We start from the raw sequence: 18,877 nt of genomic DNA, 5'->3' as shown, positions 1-18,877 counted from the left end.
GGATGAAATGGCACAGCTTGGTGCAATGAGCAGTGTCTGAGTGCAACGGGTGCAAGCCCGGGGTGGGGTGGGAGTACGTGTGAAGGCCATTTCATGCACACCAACTACGACCAAGGACTACTGCGTGTGGGATGTGTACACGTTGGTCTCACTTCGGGCAGTGCTTGTTGTGGGAGTTGCAACCAAATGCTATTGTATCTGTCAGGGGGTGTTGGCCCCATGCCAGTTCCTGCTCGGAGCTGCAGATGTACCACCGCCTGATAGTCCACACAAAGGACCTTTCATCCCTACAGTAACTTCACAATCTGCAAGCATACGGGGAAAGCACAGGGCCTGGCGTGGGTGTGGTAGGATGTTTGCGACTCTGGGAACACTGGGACCCTGACCTTTGAAGGTGTGCGGCCACAGGAATGTAGGCCAATGGACCGGACAGGGCGGATACAGGTGTACAGGCCATGGCTGGCTGGGATTGCACTGCAAATGATGACAGGCACCCGACTCATGCATCCGCAGGGCTGACACACATAACACTTGGCAGGCATGTGCCAAGACCCCGAGCGGACTTGCGCACCTACATGTCTCCGTACGTGCGGGCCCACCCTCCTGGTGCATGCACATTGCAACATAGACTAATGTGGCCCTGGTGGAGACTACACCCCAACACAGAGACACACTTACCGTACTTCCTGCCCAAGGCCAGGTCCGAGCCATGCCCTGCTCCCCCTGCCGAATCAGCACACCCTTGCGCAGACCAGAGGTACTCCAGATCAGCACACGCCACTTGTGCATGCGGGGGGGTGCGTGCGGAGGTACATGCCCAGGGTCACTTCCAACACTGAGGTGACATGGGAACGTCCGCTGAAGACAGCACACTGTGATGTTGCAGGGCCCATGACACAATGACCACACGGACATACTTGCTCAGATGTTGTGAATGGCTTTGTGCACGTGCCCACGGCCACATTTATTAAATGGCACACATTCTGTGTGACACCTTTGTTGGATGTGTGTGGGGTATATGCATTTCAGACAGCAAGGGCTGCCTGGTGCAGTCAGACATCAACAACAGTGTACATCGCAAAGGGCACAACCATTCACAATTAAAGGCCCCATGACTTGTGCTGCACAGCGTTAGTGGCCCTGGATGCACAGCGGCCTGCACCGGTCTACCGCCACAGGATGCTGATTGCGGGGCACTGGGGCAGGGTCAAGATTGTAGAGCAGGTTTCCATAAATGTAAAAGGAAAATGCTGCAGACTGTAACGGTGGACAGTGGGAGGTGTACCCCCAGGGCATGATGCAGGGTGCAGGACCACACTGAAACAGTCACTGTGGTGGAGATGAATGGAACAGACACATGTCGGACACCAAGTCTGGTCCAGCCTGATGGAGATGCCGGAAACCACCAGGCCATGGACTCACACCCCACCAAGGTCCAACCAGATAGTGCCCATGTCTCATTGCGCACAGAGTTAGTGGCACCAGTGCTGTTAGGGGAGCCCGCCTTCAATGAGGCATGTCCAATGGTGTGGACTCCTCCACATCTTACCCAAAACACAGTCCCACATGTCTGACCTACTGGACCGCAGGGTAGGCCTGAGGCAGCGGTCAGCACGGCCCATTCACAGAGTGTCGCCGGCTTTGGTTGGATGGCCCAACCGGCCTGCCTAGTTCAGGTTCAGTGGCACCACAGGACATGGACCTGCGGTGGACAGTGCTGATGGCACCAGGTCAGACGTTGATAGTGTTCGAACACCTCTGTGACTCCGACCCAGCTTTCGTCCGGACTGAGCCGCATCTTCCTCTTACTCCTCTCCGTGCATTCACTGGTGTGAACTCTGCCATTGATGATTCGTGACTGAGTGCTGGATGTGGGACCAACTGGTCCGCAGGGTAGGCCTGTGCCCTCATCCACGTGTGGCCGGCTGGCGTTGACCAGGGTTAGTGGCAACGTGTGTAGCCGGCTAGCGCTGAACAGGGATAGTGGCACCTCGTGTAGCCGGCTGGCATTGAACAGGGTTTGTGGCACCTCATGTGGCCAGTTGGCGTTAAATAGGGATAGTGGCACCTCGTGTGGCTGGCTGTTGTTGAACAGGGTTAGTGACACCTTGTGTAGCTGGCTGACGTTGAACAGGGTTAGTGGCACCTCGGCTGGCGTTGAACAGGGTTAGTGGCTCCTCGTGTAGCCGGCTTGACATATGGAATTATGCCTCACTGGTCGAAGGGGGTCTGGTGCCTTGGCCGATGGCACGGACTTGGGGTCACTGCCATTCAGAAATCAGGACACAGTTCCATATGTAGGACCCACTGAGCTGAAGCAGAGGTCGCTGGACTGGTACTTGGAGCTTGCGCTGGCACGTGGAGAGCCCTCTTTGACACATGCAGGTGTAGGCAGGTGAGCGGAGCCTCGTGGTGCACAGGGCTAGCCATGACGGGTCTGGGGACCAGCGGCACGGGGTGCAGCAAGCACTCAGGGACACAGGGTCCGCCGGGCTCGGCGCAGGACTCGTGGTGGGCTGAAAGGCGCCGCCCTGGCTGATGTGTGGTCCATTCTGAATGAGAACTAAGTCCAGTGCGACTGGCTTTTTATTCACACCCCTACGCAGGCCTGGCGTACGCAGATACGACCCACTAAGCACGCGCATGCGGGGGGCATAACGTGTGACATTTCCACGTTCTGCCCCTCAGCCTGTGGGGTCATGGTAGAGTCCACTGGCCACTATACTCCATGCACCAGCAGTTGTTCGCCACATGTCCATTTCCGTGGTTTGCACTCAGAGGTCTGTCCGCCACCTCCACGCCACACCTGGCATTAGGTCACTTGCCGCTCTCACACATGCCTGCTCCATGCCTCTCCTCACATCCTGCTATTGTGCGTCTGTGGTGCCATGCCGTGGCTGGGTTGTGGGCATAGGCATGGCACGGCCGGATTCCCACTGGTCGTGTTTACGTGTCTGGTCAGTTGGCAAGCTGGGGGTCCTGGGGGTGGTGGCGGGCATAGGGTGGTTGCTGTGGGTGCTGTGATCCTCATGGGTATCCACGTTGCATGATCATTGTCTCCATGGCACCTGTGGGTCTTCCTGTCTTGGCTGGGCTCCTTTTAAGCTGCAGGTAGTCGTCCTGCTTAACACCAGACAAAAAGCAGGTGATAATTCCCTGCTGCTACTGCGGCTTATCGCCTGTTTTGGTTTCGCATCGCAAATCTGGCAGTTCGTTGTGAAAGTGGTGTTGTGGTTTTTAGGTCTCGCCTACACAGAGCGCATGCGCTGCTTAGGAAAAAGACCTTTAGCAATCGATTCTCCTTTTCAGGCAAAAATGTGCCGCATTGCATTGCTTTGAATGGCAACGCGTGCACTTTTGGCGCTTCCCTTGCGGGAGAGAGCTTTGAAACCATCTGTTTGTAATTAACAGATGGTTCTTGCTCGCTCCCTCAAGGGAAGCACAGCCCCCTCCTCTCTCCCCTCCCCCTGCGAATGTATGACATTACAACGCATGCTTTTACATCGCATGCCTTTACAACGCTGTTTTTACAACGCATGCCTTTACAACGCATAGTGCTTTTGGGCGCTGGATAGTGAATAGTTTAATTTACTATTCCAACTCCCGTCCCCGTGGATAGTAGGAAAGGTGTTGGATAGTACATTAAACCTATTCCCTATCCTAGAGCGCCCCCAAGCGCAATGCGTTGTAATGGTTTGCGTTGTAAAAGTTGCGTCGTAAAGGCACTGCGTGGTAAAAGTTGCGTTGTAAAGGATGTTCCCCCCCTGCTGCCTCCTCTTCAAACTTGTTTTTTTAACTTTTAGTGGGAGGCCTCCGCGCTAGTTTTATAGGTTTCAGCAGCAAAAAGCCCCTGGGGAAATTCAACATAAAAAAGCAGAACATCTAAGCCTTCTCCCTTCCTTCCTGGCGAGCGATTTGCTCTTATTTGTGCATTATGTGGGGCAGAGTAACAGCGCGTGTTGTATATCCGAGTGTGGTTGTAGGCTTCCAGTACGCGGGCTGGTGACGGTAGTCTCTTCGAGAGATTACAATTTACATTGGAACATAAATCACAAGAAACACTCCTTGCGTTGTGCCTTGCGTTTACTGGCTCGTGGCAGCAGAAATGAGGTCTTGTGGCTCAGACCTTATCTTTCCCTGTGTCTCTGGCAGGCGTCCTGTTAATGTAGTCTGGCTGCCTTTAACCTCACTCTAACGCTGCAAGCATCATTGCAGGAGAGGCTTGGGTAATAAGCACGTTCAGCAAAAAACACTCCTATCAGATTACTGCAAGCCTTTTCTTTTGGAAGAAGAAAACTCAAGCCGGGTGTTTATGTAAAAACATTCATTATTTAAATTACAAGCCATGGAATCATATTCGTTGTACAGTGCTTTGTCTGTTTATAGTGCTTCGTGGCAATCCCCCATTGTAATACGATGGTGTCCTTGAATTGCACACACTGTACGTTGGTTCTATATAATCTGAACTGTGCATACATGCTTGACAGATGCGCATCTGAGGTAGTGCCATGCTCTAATCTGTGCAAGCGCCCTCTTCCGGTTCTCGCTTGCTTCAGTGCGGTGGGATGACGCAAAGTGCAGGGTAATTCTGCGGTATGCGCCGTCCTGTGACGCGCTGCCCGGGCAATGTTCCTGTGCGGCCCACACACACGGAAGGCATGCATGTCTTTCTTGGTAGGTACATTAAACGTGTTGATGTTTCTTTGGAAGCACACTGTTGAGTTGTAATGAATTCCATCGAAAATGGACTCAAAAGTTTGATGGTTGAGATTTGCACGTGCGTCTGACATTTATTCTAGACGAGGCCAAATCGAGTTAGGCTTGGGTGCGGACAGGCAAAGAAACCTGCTCGATCTGCTTCATTATACACACACCAGCCTCTTTTTTGCATGCCCCTTTAAATTTGTCGCTGTTTCAACTCTTTTTGTTTTAAGATCTATCCGTTGAGATAGCTGTCTCGTCAGACTGTTGTTTTTCAAAGCACTCATACATAATATAAATTCACAGAAGGCATGGACGTCAATTCACCAAAATGTCAGGATTAGCGGAAGTGAGAGCACATGCCATTTGCCCTGTACTTTCACTCAAACACATGCTTACTCATGCACACACATTCACTCATACATACACTCTCTCTTAAATATGGACTCCTCACCCGCAAGCACGCACACAACATACATTTAAAAGCATTTTTAACTTACCACAGTTGCAAAATAGAGTCATATTCCACCTAACTGAACTCCATGTTTTTACTAAACTAATAGTGAATAATACATTATTCACTATTAGTGTAATAAAAAAAAGACTGAAAATATGGAAAGGGCTGCCTCAACCAACATCCAATAGGACGAGCTGCCCCTGTGTTCCTGGCACTGACTTTGCCGCCTCTGAGATCAGGGGTCGCAAAGGCAGTGCCAGAGGTCGCAGAGAGCAAGCCACAGGTCTCAACTGCAACCCCTGAATGACGCCCATGACAGAGGGGCTTTTGGGCAGAGAGGGTCAGTGGGTCACCCACCTTTCTATTTTCTCTAACACTGTGCAGAAAATGAAGAAAGTGTTCTGCACAATGTTAATCACAATCTGCAAGAGCTAAGTCCCTTTCTATCCTCTCAACATCTTAGGGTGCTGCTTTGTACCACCCACATATGGATTTCCTCAGCTGTTCTGGTGTGTCTTGTTCATGCTATATAAAATTGCAAATAAATACATAAGTAAACCTCTCAAAGTCCATGTCCGTTTTTTTAAAGATCCACCTGTCTTCAAGGATACAGGGATGTTGACCGGATTCTAAAGAGACTGAACTGCTCTGCTAAACCTTTGTCAGTAGAGGTTGCACAAATTTTAATACAATGAACTCCATTTTCCAGCAGGAGAAAATGAAGTAAAAGGAACATCTCACTGTATGCACTGGGAAATGTTTTAATCTTGACACTGTGTATACCCCATTTCAAATTGTGAATGGCCATTTTATATTAGTGTGAACACAAGAAGGTTTGGGTCCTAACAACTGGCCAGCCTGGACCTCAATACTTGAAAAAACAGAACAAAGTGGCTTGCCAGGAAACTTTTGAATCCTAATTGAAACCCCCACAGCCCATAAGTACTGCGTGGCCAGGCTAATTATTTAGCAGAATATTTAATTAGTTTTACATTCAAATTACAAAATTCAAACATACATGTCATCCAAAAAGAAAACGCTGTCGTGAAACAGCAAAGTCAAATGCAAAAACAAACATTTGTGTGCACAATAGGTCCAGAAATTACAGACATGAATACTGCATCATCAACAAATTACATGACACCAAAATGCAACTTAGAATACAATACATACATATCACATGGATTAAAAATTGGAAAATATTCAACATATAAAGCACAAGCCAGTCCTATAAACTGAAACACCAGTGGACAGGCGGAATTGAAGGTGGAACAACTGTCTGCCTGTCTCACAGAACCTGTGACTTAGGTATTATATCTGGTTGCACGCAAGGGCCCACACAAGTGGGATTATTTTAATCCCTAGCTGCACCCCTCTCTTTTAGCACAGGCTGGGGGTCAACGCGTTTCGAACCAGGATAAATGACGGTTCTCCTCAGGACGGGGACTGGATACAATTTTCACTGCACCGCGAACAAGGGGGGTTGCAGGAAAGAAATGAAACTGTGGAACAGTAATTCTGGATCACGTTGTAAAAAGATCCAACGGCAAAGCGCCCGCAGCGCGGTGCGCCCAGGAGAGATGACAAGGTTCACATTCCTTGTATAGCTGCACACTGTATGTTAGAAGAACCGGCTGGAGAGGGAGCCTAGCACAGGTTCAGGGTGGCGTGAAGATTTCTGCCGCACGACCCGGTGTGCGCGAGGGATTTAATCCAGGCGGCAGCCGGACGCATTCAATGTTCCATGGACGCATGCTTGTTACATGTGTTTTTGCACAGGAATGCCTACTCTGCATCTCATTAGGGTTGGTTGGTGGTGTCCACTGTGGAAATAAATTTTGGGGCAGTTATCGTGGGTATACAGGCGATGTCTGCAGTTTGCACCAGCTCGTGAATGGGGTGTTAAATCTATCTCCACTTTTGATGCGTTAAGGTGGGGATACATCGGAGTTGAGGCCTTGTGAATATCCCCCTTGGTGTGATCATAGAGAACAAACGTATAGTGTTGCCAAAATGCTCATATGCAACTCAAGTCTATAAGTTAATTAAGGAAACTAAGACTTTCGATGCCCGAGGAGGCTCTGTAGTACAGCAGTTAAAACAATTGGAATATCTTTCAAAAAGAGAACTAAACCAACGCTTACATGCGTCTACACTTATCCAGTACCACCGTGTAAAAAGAATTCTGAGAGGTCTCAGATTGGCCATACGACCTATGCTCTACAGACTGAATAACAATCCACAGTTCATGGAGAAATGGTTTGAAATATTAAACAAGTGTTCCCTGGAATTGATCCTACTATTGGTGGAAGAATTAGCTAAAACAATAAGAGATTTGGAAGAAGAGATATTTAATGTCAAAAAGGAATTATCTGCCAAGATGGAACAAGAGCCATGGAATAAATATTTGGAGGACATAGAAATAAAACTGGAGAAATACGGAAAGGAATTACAGAAAACAAAACTGCGTAAGTTTAAACGCGATACGATTGATTATAAGTTGAATGAGGCCTATACTTGGGCCGAAGTGTACGCCACTAGACGTTTCACCGGTAAAAAACAACAAACAACATCATCACAGGAAAGTGTGGTATCGGACAGTGAAGCAAACACTTCCAGACAACCTTTAGCCCAACAACAATCTCGCACAAAGGAACTTCAAAAATCCACAGCACCTGATCAGGCATCTTCATCAACATCGGATCCTTTTTTAGAGAAGGGCACGCCCAGCAACAAACCTCCAGATCAGGAAGCAATGCAAGTCAGCGAAAGAAAACGCGAAGAGGAAAAGGCAAAGGAAAAAGAACAAGCCAAGAAGACAGGTCTACGGAGTCAGAACAGAACTTAGTCATAAACATTTCCAAATATCCATTATCTAAATTTGAGGAAAGATTGCTGAACAAAGGACCATCTTTCGTTAGCACTTATCGTACCAACGAACTTGAAGCTGAGATCTCATTTTTCAAATTTATGAGGATATTGCGTCTGAAATATTTCTTCACCATTTTGAACCCAGTAGAAACATCGGATAATACTACAGAGCAATTCAAGCCCAAGAGTAACTTCATGGCTCCAGTATCTCACAAGACTCTAGATACATTTGAAACCTTGGTTAAGGCAGACATGAGTAAAATACATTACAGGAGCAATTTAAAAAATTTGACAAGAGCTGAATACAGCGCAATCTGCGCCTTGGCCAACAACAAAGAGATTACCATCCAAAAGGCGGATAAAGGGGGAGGCCTTGTTATTATGGACTCAGAGTTTTACATTCAAAAAGGCAATGCACACGTACAGGATAGCAGAACATATGCTAAACTTGCGCAAGATCCCACAATAGAAATTGCACGAATTTTGGATACAATTCTGGATAAAGCAGAGGAATTGAATTGGATTAATAACAACACCAAGAGGTATTTGAAGCAATTATTCCCGAGAAGACCGAAGATTTACTTTCTGCCGAAAGTGCACAAACATTTGCTCGATCCTCTAGTCAGACCTATTGTGTCTGGCTGCTCATCAATTTTTGAGAACGTCGGTATTTTTATTGACGCGCACATGCAAGCCTTTATTTGTAAATGGACAACATATCTAAAGGATACCTCAGATTTTCTGAGGAGTATTTCTGCTATCGAATTGGAAGAAGGTACAAGTTTGACAATATGTACGATAGACGTGGTATCATTATACACGTCTATCCCTCATAAGCTAGGATTGGAGGCCATGGAATGGGCCCTCCTCGCAACAGACAAACCTGAAGAAACCAAAATTTTGATACTGCAACTCCTAGAATTTTGTCTAAACAACAGTTATTTCATATGGCAAGAAGAATACTACACTCAGTTGAGTGGTACAGCCATGGGTTTTCCTGGGGCATGTATCTACGCCAACATATTTATGGCTAAGTTTGAACTTGATTACATTCTTGAAGATTGTACCTGGAAAGATGGCATCATATATTTTAAACAATATATTGATGATATTTTTGTTATTTGGAAGAAACCAGTTGCAGAACTTGACCAAAACATCAGAAGTTTGAATCTTGTAGACCCCAGGATACAGTTCACAAGTCAGATGGGTTCAACATCACTACCATTCTTAGACGTCTTGGTTGAAATATCTGGCAATGAAATACATCCTAGATTGTACAAAAAACCCACTGACAAAAACACGGCTTTAATTTATGGAAGTTTCCATCCAACAAACTTGATTAATAACCTTCCAATTTCTCAATTTATGAGAATAAAGAGAATATCATCTGATGAAGTCCAATGTAAAGAAACTCTTGAACTACAAAAGCAACGGTATCTGGATAGAGGCTACCCTAGAAAGCTTGTGGAGGCACAAATAGACAAGGTCAAGGTAATACCCAGAAGTCAACTACTGGAGAAAAGAGACAAATCGGAGAATAAAAGAATGGTTTTCGTTTCTAAGTACTCTACAGCGTCAAGAGACATAAAAAGAATAGTACATAAGCGATGGGAGATTCTACAAGTTGAAAAAGATTTTGGAATGCTGTTTACCCAGAAGCCACTATTCGCATATAAGAGAGCACGTAACCTCAAAGAACTCCTCAGTAAACCCACTGTAAATGATGAAACAGATCCACATGCAATAACACATAAAGGGACCACGAAATGTCTTAACTGCAAAAACTGCAAGAATGTCATAACAGGAGAGATGTTACTGCATCCACGAAGAACAGGAGAAAAGATACCTCTTAGGCACTCTGCTAATTGCAATGCTGAACATGTCGTGTATTCAATCAAATGTCCATGTGGACTATTGTACATTGGCAAAACAGATCGTAAATTAAAAACACGGCTTTCTGAACACAAGAGTCGCATAAGAAACAAGAACCTCACGTCCCCATTGGCGAAGCATTGGATTGAAAAAAGCCACACAATAGCCCAAATTCGATTTCAGATAGTCGAACATGTGCCTCAACGATTGGGTTTGAACAATGCTATAATTCTTCTTCAACGAGAAACCTTTTGGATACGTAAATTACAGACACTGGCTCCTAATGGACTTAATGATAAAATCGAAATGGTCTGTTACCTCTGAGAATACACAAAAATGGTTAGGGCTATCTGACCCCTAAGGACTTCTAATACACAGTGACATTCATATATGTTTATACATATGCACACATTTAAATTCACCTTAGCAGATTAATTTATAGTATTTTAGAATGTAAATAGGCAGGTTATGTATATGTTTTCACATTGGCATTTACTGTTCACCAAATATAATGTATCATTTTGAACTGAGTAATGTAATGTGTGACAACAAGGTCACATTCAATTTCGATGTTTTGGACTCATTAATTTTCGCCTAATATGTCATACCTGACTTTAAGACCAATTGTGGTTAACTACTGAATCTTTGTTTCACGCTTCCTTCTTTTTGCGCCATAAAAACCAATATTGTTGTGCTCGAAGAAGTTAGCACTTAATACGAGTCATGAACATACACTACTTAATAATGGCGGCCGTTTACTACACATTTAATTGTCCTTCTTCTATTCTTACACTTCTCATGCACACGCAAGAAAAGGGACTACGTTAATAACGTTTAAACCTTGGAATCGCAAACGAGGCTTGAAAACATACACGACGCGAGCGTTTTCGGCAACCGGAAAGAGCAATAATGAAATTATTGACTTTACATTCGGAATATTTAATATACCCGAGTGTGAACCGCTTGTATAAACGCGGTCTTTCCCGCTTTTATTATGTTTCAGATACTGCGATGAAGCGTTGTTAAGCAAGACCATTCTTAACAGCGTAAAGGCTCGCAGGTAAAGATTCCAACATCATTAGAACTTAGGTTCGGCATGACTGCAATTTATTAACTTTCAAAGCAGTAAACAAAGTGTATGCTTTCCCCCTTTTTAGATTCCCAACCATACTGGCAAAAAAAAAAAAAGACCCGTTGGTGAGCATTTAAACATTTGCTAAGGTGCCCATATACAATCCCTTTTTTGTTTGCATCACGCCAAGACGTGATGTATGAAATACTTACATGTGTATATTTTTGCATATATTTTTTGTAGATATCTTTTGCAGATATCCTGCAATCACGGTACAGGTAACATTTTTTCAACATATCAAGTTATATAACTGCGCTTTAAAAGATATGAGCCTAAGAAAATTCTGGCTATTACTCATTTTTTAGATTGATCAGAGAATTAAGGAATATTCAACAATTTCCTCCAAACGACTCTTAGATCATGGTAAGATTTCCTAATCGTCACCCCTTATAGCCCTTTAAAACCCCCACGGCATCCCTAGTTACTAAGTTTCCTTTTTCTTCTTTATTACAGCAACCCCTGACGAAGGGGCTGGGACCCCGAAATGCATTGGGTTTTTCTAAGAATTTATTGTATTAATGTATTATGAAACATATGTACATGATATAATGAGATGTTTATTTTGAATGATCATATAAAAAGCTCATGTATTGCAAAGTATAATTCTTTGGTATATCACTGATAAATGTTATTTTGAAAACGTCTGATTGATAAACTTTTTTACTGTAGTGCACGCTGGAGTCCTGGATATTTAGTGATTCCAGGCCTTACATATATTGATACACAGTTTGCAGGCACTGATCTAGCGTGGCACACCTATCGCACAAACGAATAAGCACATATAATAAGAAATTGAGTGCATTACCTACATCTATTCATATTTAACTCCCAGCATTTTACGGAGAGTACTTCATGGACACTAAAAACGTCCCACAAATTTGGTGGGCATTCTCAGTGCCCTTTGTATGCAGGCAGAATTTCCACCAACATCGAGGGGCATTGGTAAATCTTGCACAGAAATGACATATCATTACCCACTTCTTCCTCCTTTTACTTCCTTGTTCCATCCCATTTTCTATTTTCGACTCTTCATTTTCCACTCTGATTCACCTTTCAGAAAAATCTGAGTTTTTGTTATCTTAGTTGTATTGTTTGTTGATCTGCTGAACACAATCACCAAACTAGAAATACTGAAGCATTAATCACACTTCAGTGGTTTGGTACATTATGTGACAGTGAAAGACCTCAGCCTCTGTTGACACACCTAGAAAGGCTAATTATTCTGACATTCTTGGAAAGTTTCAGGGAGAAGCACGTATTCACTGGAGGTGGAGACGGAAGATTTCACAATTAAAAGGCGTAGCTCCGAAAGCCTCGTATAAAGTTAAGAAAAGGAAGCGAAGTCCTGGTGAAACAGAGTCTGTTCCTAGCAGGGTGCTCATTCTAGCACCCACTCGAGCAGGGGACGGATATGGCTCGCTTGGTGACGGCCTTGTTGCTTCTCTTTGTGATTACAGTGATCAGCTCAGCTGCGCGTGTAAATCCTCCAAGGAAAGTCCACGAAAGTGCAATTTCATCAGCCAATGAGAACCACGAGCGGGAACAAAGCAGAAGGAAGCGACAGGACGCCGGTATTGTTGACAGCCCTGTGAGTACTGCCTGACAAGATTGTTTAAATGTGTATTTAAAGCAGAACACCTTGAGACTAGCGGCCCTGTGTCACATATGAGCCCCTGCAGCGCTAACTTGAGACAAGGTGGCCCAGATTTAGAAGCAGCGCTGCTCCCTGTCAGTTGCATTGCATGATAGGAGGTAGAGCTTTAAGTGGGCCAGGTCCCTCCGGATCTCAGCGACAGTAGCATTTTGTAATGGACATTAAAATGGGTCCCTATAGGGCCGCATATTCGTGTCCTTAACTATACTGATAGTCATGGACAATTGATGCAATTAATTTTCAAGTAATCCATGTTAGTGATTTAGTTTCCGTTTGTATTTCACATGTTTTACTGAATCTTGCACTCCACTTGAGTGTTGGCTATTCTCAGGATTAGGGCTTCTAGTGGGATGGAAAAACTTGAGGTAGTCTTTCAGAGGGGTGTAGCCGATGTAATTAAGGGTGTGGCTTAAATTCATGTAAGCTAAAAACCAGTGCTTACATGCTTATCATAGTGTGCTGCTTGACTGGCATTTTGCTACTTCTGTCATTGCATGACATACAGATATAAAATACAAGTAACATTACACCTACACCATGGCAGGGCTATTGGCTGTGCCACTGGTTGTTAGTTGCATAAGCTAAATAAGCAACAACTATGGCTTCGTTGTTTAGGATATTGAAAAAGCTCTAGTTCTGAAATGATGAGACTGTGAAAGAACTAGAACGAGTCTCTTTGAAGTTTCTTCAAAGCCCATGAAGGGTAGAACTGATTCAGAATTAGCGGCCACATGCATCATCTCGGCCGTTTGCGAATTCCAAATTGCGAAAAATAGCGAATCGCAATTTGGAATTCGCAAAACGGGATGCATGAATTTTTTCTAATAATATTAGCGATTCGGTAAAATTCGCATTTTTTACCGATTTGCTAATATTATGCGAATTCTAATTTGCTAATTCGCATTTCCCATTGATTCCTATGGGCCAAAAGGGCCATAGGAATCAATGGGAATTGCGAATTTGCAAATTAGGATTCGCATAATGTTGATGGATTCCATGGGTGCAGGGGGGGGGTCCAAAGGACCCCCCTGCACCCCTGAAATGTATTTTTAAGTGGATGTTTCACACACACATGTCCTAAGGACATGTGTGTCTGTAACATGCAAGTTACAAAAATTCATTTTTTTGTTTTTTTAAAATTTTTCGCAAATTAACACGAGGGTCAACCTCGTGTTAATTTGCACTTCCAATTTCCATTTTCGCAATTTTTTAAAAAGTGATGCATTCCATTTAAGGAATCGCACAAATGCGATTCCTTAAATGCATTCGCATTTTTTAGAAATGCTAAAAAATGCGAATTGTGCAAACAAGTTTGATGCATCCCACACATTGGTTTTTGCATTCGCAAACGGCCGATTTTACCGATTCGCACCGTTTGCGAATGCAAAAACCAATGATGCATGTGCCCGTAGGACTTTTATTTCACCCTGAGGCCGAGGGCAACAATGCAGAACCCCATAGGGACCCGTTTCAGCACCTGCTTTGTAGAACTGCTGGTGCTGAGCACCGACAGGACCCAGCTCACTTAAAGCCCTGCCAAGATGTTATGTTTTTGGATGTTTTTTTTCATGCAGCATATAAATTGTATAGTGCATGCATTGAAGTGGATCAGCTCCAGGTGTTTATAACAGCCATGGTTGAAAGCTCTAAAGCTGAGGCTGAAGGCAGTGAGAGTTTCTCACAGTGCCTGTCAGAGGGTCAAAAAGTTGCTCAGAATACATGGTCATCCAAACCTTGGCTTCTCTGCAGAGCTCACAGAGACAACTCCTGACAAAACCAATAGTCCTGGCTGTATTTAGGTGTATGCCATCACATCTACATCTTTCTAGGCCCCTCACACCCACTGCACCTACACAGCAAGGAACAAAAGATCTTCGATAAAGAGCCCTTTTATGGGTGCCCGCCGAGTATTGCAGCGCCGGCTCGAGGAGGAGAAGACCCATATGATGAAGCATGACACCTAGCTTTCTGGGTGTGTGAGGGTCCTAGTTGCGAAAGTAGGTATTCCCCACCTCCCTATTACCTTGAGTACACACCAGGTGGTATATCTGCCACCAAGGAACCCCGTATCACTCTTGTCCTCTAGCATGATCCAGGGCTAGTACGGATGGACCTTTATCAAGCCCTGATTGTCCCCCTTTTTGTTGACTTTGTACAAGTGAAACCTGAGCCTAACTATAAAGCCCCAGTAACTTTTGTTTTTTTCAGTGAATTTATATTTATGTTATTATTATTACTTTTGAAATCTGCCACACAGAAAAATTAGGTAAATGGGATGTCTGCATATGAAATAGCACTGTACAGGTACTCACTTAAGGGCTTCCAGGCTTATTAAGCAAAGGCACTACATTTCCAGAATGCCCTTCATTTTATTTAAGGCTTGTTAATTAGAGCAACATAAGTTTGGCACCACTTGAAAAAGTTGGATGTCGAAACGCATTGTGGTGTGAAATGCTGTCTTTTAAATAAAAGGATGTTGCTAATTGGAGCCCCCAGGAGTGCAGCGTTGTCTCAATTTGTGAAACAATTGCTAGGGGATTCATGGTTTTTACCCCCAACACCGCAGCAGCAGCAAGAGCACGCCACTTGTAGACCACTTTGTTTTGGACATATCTAGATATAATAAAGAAGACTAAAGAAGAATAAAACAATTGGATTTATCTTGGGTCTGTGTCCGTTTCAGAAGAAACCGGATTGAATCAGAGAATAAAGGGAAGAAAGTAATATATATATTCAGCTGTTGCACCTGAATTTGCTGTGGCGTCTCTCTCCTTTGATAAAGGTCCAAGTTGGGACCGAAATTCATTAGGAAATTCAACAAACTGCAAGCTGCAAATGAATAAATGCTTTTTAAAAAGATCATGGAAGGTGAGCGACTCGTTTTTCTTCTGATGAGGAACTTGGTGTATATATATATATATATATATATATATATATATATATATATATATATATATATATATATATATATATATGTATATATATATATATATATATATATATATATATATATATATATATATATATATACTAGCGGCCCGTCCCGACGTTGTCCGGGGCTGAAATAGAATGTGTGCAAAGGGTTTAATAGTGAAGCAAAATTTATTGTAAGATCTCACGGTATACCACATTTTTAGTTTCGGTTGAATGGGGACGTAGAATAAATTGGTTTTCGACATTGCCAGACCTAGATAGTGCGACATATAACTGTCTGTGTAGTAAGTTGCTTATAGAATCCCTAAGAGTGTTGTGTCTGACGTTATGTGGCTGTTGAAAATGTGTGTACGCTGAGACTGCAGTGCGTCACAGCGTGCTTGCAATGCCTGCGCATGTGTGAACAATTATTTTGTGAAAGCTTTGTAATGTTCGCCGGTACGTTGATTAGCCTTAATCCCCTCTTGAGGGCCATAGAAATTTGGGCAGTGGTAAATGCGAAGGCTGCCTGTTGTAAATCTGGGTACGCTGAGACTGCAGTGCGTGACAGCGTGCTTGCGAGGCCTGCACGTGCAAAGTGTGAGTGGCTTGAGCCCCCGCCTGAGCACCGGAGCAGTATGTAAAGCTTTGTGATCTCCGCTGTTAGGCTGAGTGGTTTGAGCCCCCGCGTGAGCACCGTAGCAATGCCGCGGCCCGTGAAGCCTTGCCCTTGGTGTTTGGCCACGCCCCTCTTACAACGTCCACGAGGTGCGCCCCGTAAATGCGGCACCCATTCAGGTTTTGCCACGCCCCTCTGACAACGGCCAGGCCCACAACGCAGTAATGTGAAGGTTTTTGTTTACAGTGCCGTTTTCGCTTTTACCAGTAATGACGGGGAATGGCGCGCCCCGTGAATGCCGTGCCTATTGGTGTTTACTGTTTGTCCACGCCCCTCTCACAATGTCCACGCCCACAAGGGAGTCCTGTTAAGGTTTTTTTGCCAGGCCCATCGCTGACAGCACAACGCCCACGCCCATAAGGGACTACTTTACCCCTAAGGTTCTTTTACCTTTGTAATGTATATGGTGGCCACTTGTATAGCCTATGTCCATCTGCTGCAACTGTCCTTTCCAATGTTGTATTGGGTGTTGTGATTGAGCTTACCCGCCTCAAAGGTTTGGGCTCTCTCTTTAAAATAGTATAGTATAGATATATACACACTTAAAAACTTTTTAAATACAAATGAACATTGAACTGACTTACAATAAATATTCATGCTCTCATCAGGGACCTCATTTCCCATAAGGCATTAATGAGAAATTGCGCTGAGCACACGCCCACTGGGGGCAGTAACGCAAAGAAATAAAGCCAGAAAAGAAATGAGCATGCGAGCCTCAGATGTCTTTTGTTTGCAGCCCCGAAGAAGAGGTGGTGAAACCTTGAAACGCGTTGGCAAAATTAATGAAAGGTGAAACAGGAAGGCAGGCTGCAAGAGAAAGCCGGTTGGTTGAACGTTGTTGAGTGCCCTCTCGATGCTTCAGGGCAAAAATTAAGTATCGCAGCACACTTCTTAGATTATAAGCAGTTATTTATTTTTCAAAACATGACAATAGCTCCTACGCGTTTCGAACTGTACTTCCTGTTCACGGCAGTGTTTGTCATTGGTCCCTCTTTGATTTCTTTATTTATACCATTACACCCGTGGTATGTCGTGGTGCATGCTGGATCATGTAGTATTCAAATTATTTAACTTTATCAAATGTGCATTAAAATGCTTTTGCATGGAGAGTGATATCAAACACCGAGGTGTTCTATATGTTACTACACTTTAAGCGTTTTCCTATGTTAGGAAAGATCGCTTTTCACATCCATGAACATCATGAATGTACTCGATCAAAATCAAGGTAACTGATAAATGATCGTGTATGTAACTTTAGACTTAGTGTCTGTTCGGCTATTAGAGGCTGAGTGCCCTGTGTCCCGGCTGTGTGTTTCCACCCCTCATGTATCTTTGTTTTACAATCTATTCTGATCCATTTTGCTAGCAGTCGAGTCTCTCATGCAGTGGTTCTAACCAGAGACAATCAGGTAGATATCTCTTTATCTGATAGTTATTGATGATTAAATTTGGAGGCTTCTCTGAATAATGTTTTTCTTCTTTAATTTCTTCTTTCTTCTTTTTTCTTTTTTCTTAAAGGTGAACGTACATTTCCTTGTCTCCATTCAAACCAAGCAGCTGTTTGGTTTTAAATCTCATAATCAACTTTGATTCTAATCGTCTGAGTTTCTGTGTCCGATTCCCACCTCTTTCGTGCTGTGTGATAGTTGCCATTCCAAAGTATTTCACATCCAGTCATGTTTTTACTTGGTGAGTAGCCATATGTTTGGCGAAAGCATAAGTATGATCACCATTCTGGATGGCACGGATGTGCAGTAATATCCGTGTTTTGAGAGGGCATGTTGTGCTGCCAATATATTCTTTTCCACAGCAACATTGCAGCATATAGACAACAAAGGATAGCTCACACGTTATGTTGGTTCCGATTTCAAAGTTTTTTCCAGCTGGATCTTGAAGACTCTTGATGTTCCGTCCAATTTTACAGGCTTTACACATCATACATTTAGTAAAGCCTTTCTTTCTCATGTCGATTCAGGTTTCTTAATTTCAAAGTGACTCTGTACTAGATGATCTGAGCGATTGGGCGCTCTCCGGTAAGAGACCAGTGGACCAGTCTCCGATGTTCATTTCTATGTCAGGATCCTTTTGAAGTATGTGCCAGTATTTCGTTAAAATCTTTTGTATTTTGTAACTCTCTTTACTGAACGTCATTATCATACTTGGTTGTTCTTCCATTACAGCTGTTTGCTTGTTCACTTAGGTGGTCACTTGTATCTCTTGCTGGATCTTCAGATGTTCAGTTTTTTCCTCTCTGCTCAGGAGAGTATCTGCTCTAGTTTTCATTCTTGCTTTTGTTTCACTTGGATTAAGATCTGTTGTTTTGTATCCACGTTGTTTGAAGCGTTCCTTTGTTTCTGCGAATTTCCTCTCCATCTCAATATCTTCAGAGCAATTTCTTCTCATGCGTAACAGTTCCCCGTACGGTATGCTCTTTTTTAGTTTTGGGGGGTGAAAACTGAGTCTGTGCAGGAGACTGTTTGTAGCCGTTTTGTTCCTATGGACAGTGGTCTGTATCTTGTTTTATGCAATGTAGACCTTTGTGTCCAAGAACTCTATCTCCTTAGCACTAACTGTACAGGTGAATTTCAGTCTAACTTG

The 18,877-nt window shown here is 43.9% G+C and overlaps 1 protein-coding gene across 1 annotated transcript in view; it reads left to right on the top strand.

Annotated features, from left to right (window-relative positions):
• The first annotated feature begins 12,341 nt into the window (after positions 1-12,341).
• The window catches only part of LOC144785175 (uncharacterized), a 133,588-nt gene continuing 127,052 nt past the window's right edge, over positions 12,342-18,877 (top strand). The window contains exon 1 of the mRNA XM_078664236.1: positions 12,342-12,621. Coding sequence (XP_078520362.1) covers positions 12,445-12,621 — 177 coding nt within the window. The 5' untranslated portion in view covers positions 12,342-12,444. The remainder of the gene's footprint in view (positions 12,622-18,877) is intronic.

This window comes from Lissotriton helveticus, chromosome 10 (genome assembly GCF_964261635.1).
Source record: "Lissotriton helveticus chromosome 10, aLisHel1.1, whole genome shotgun sequence".
Classification (NCBI taxonomy): Eukaryota; Metazoa; Chordata; class Amphibia; order Caudata; family Salamandridae; genus Lissotriton; species Lissotriton helveticus.
Note: the sequence above shows the minus strand (reverse complement) of the source record. Positions and strands in the feature narration are given on the sequence as shown.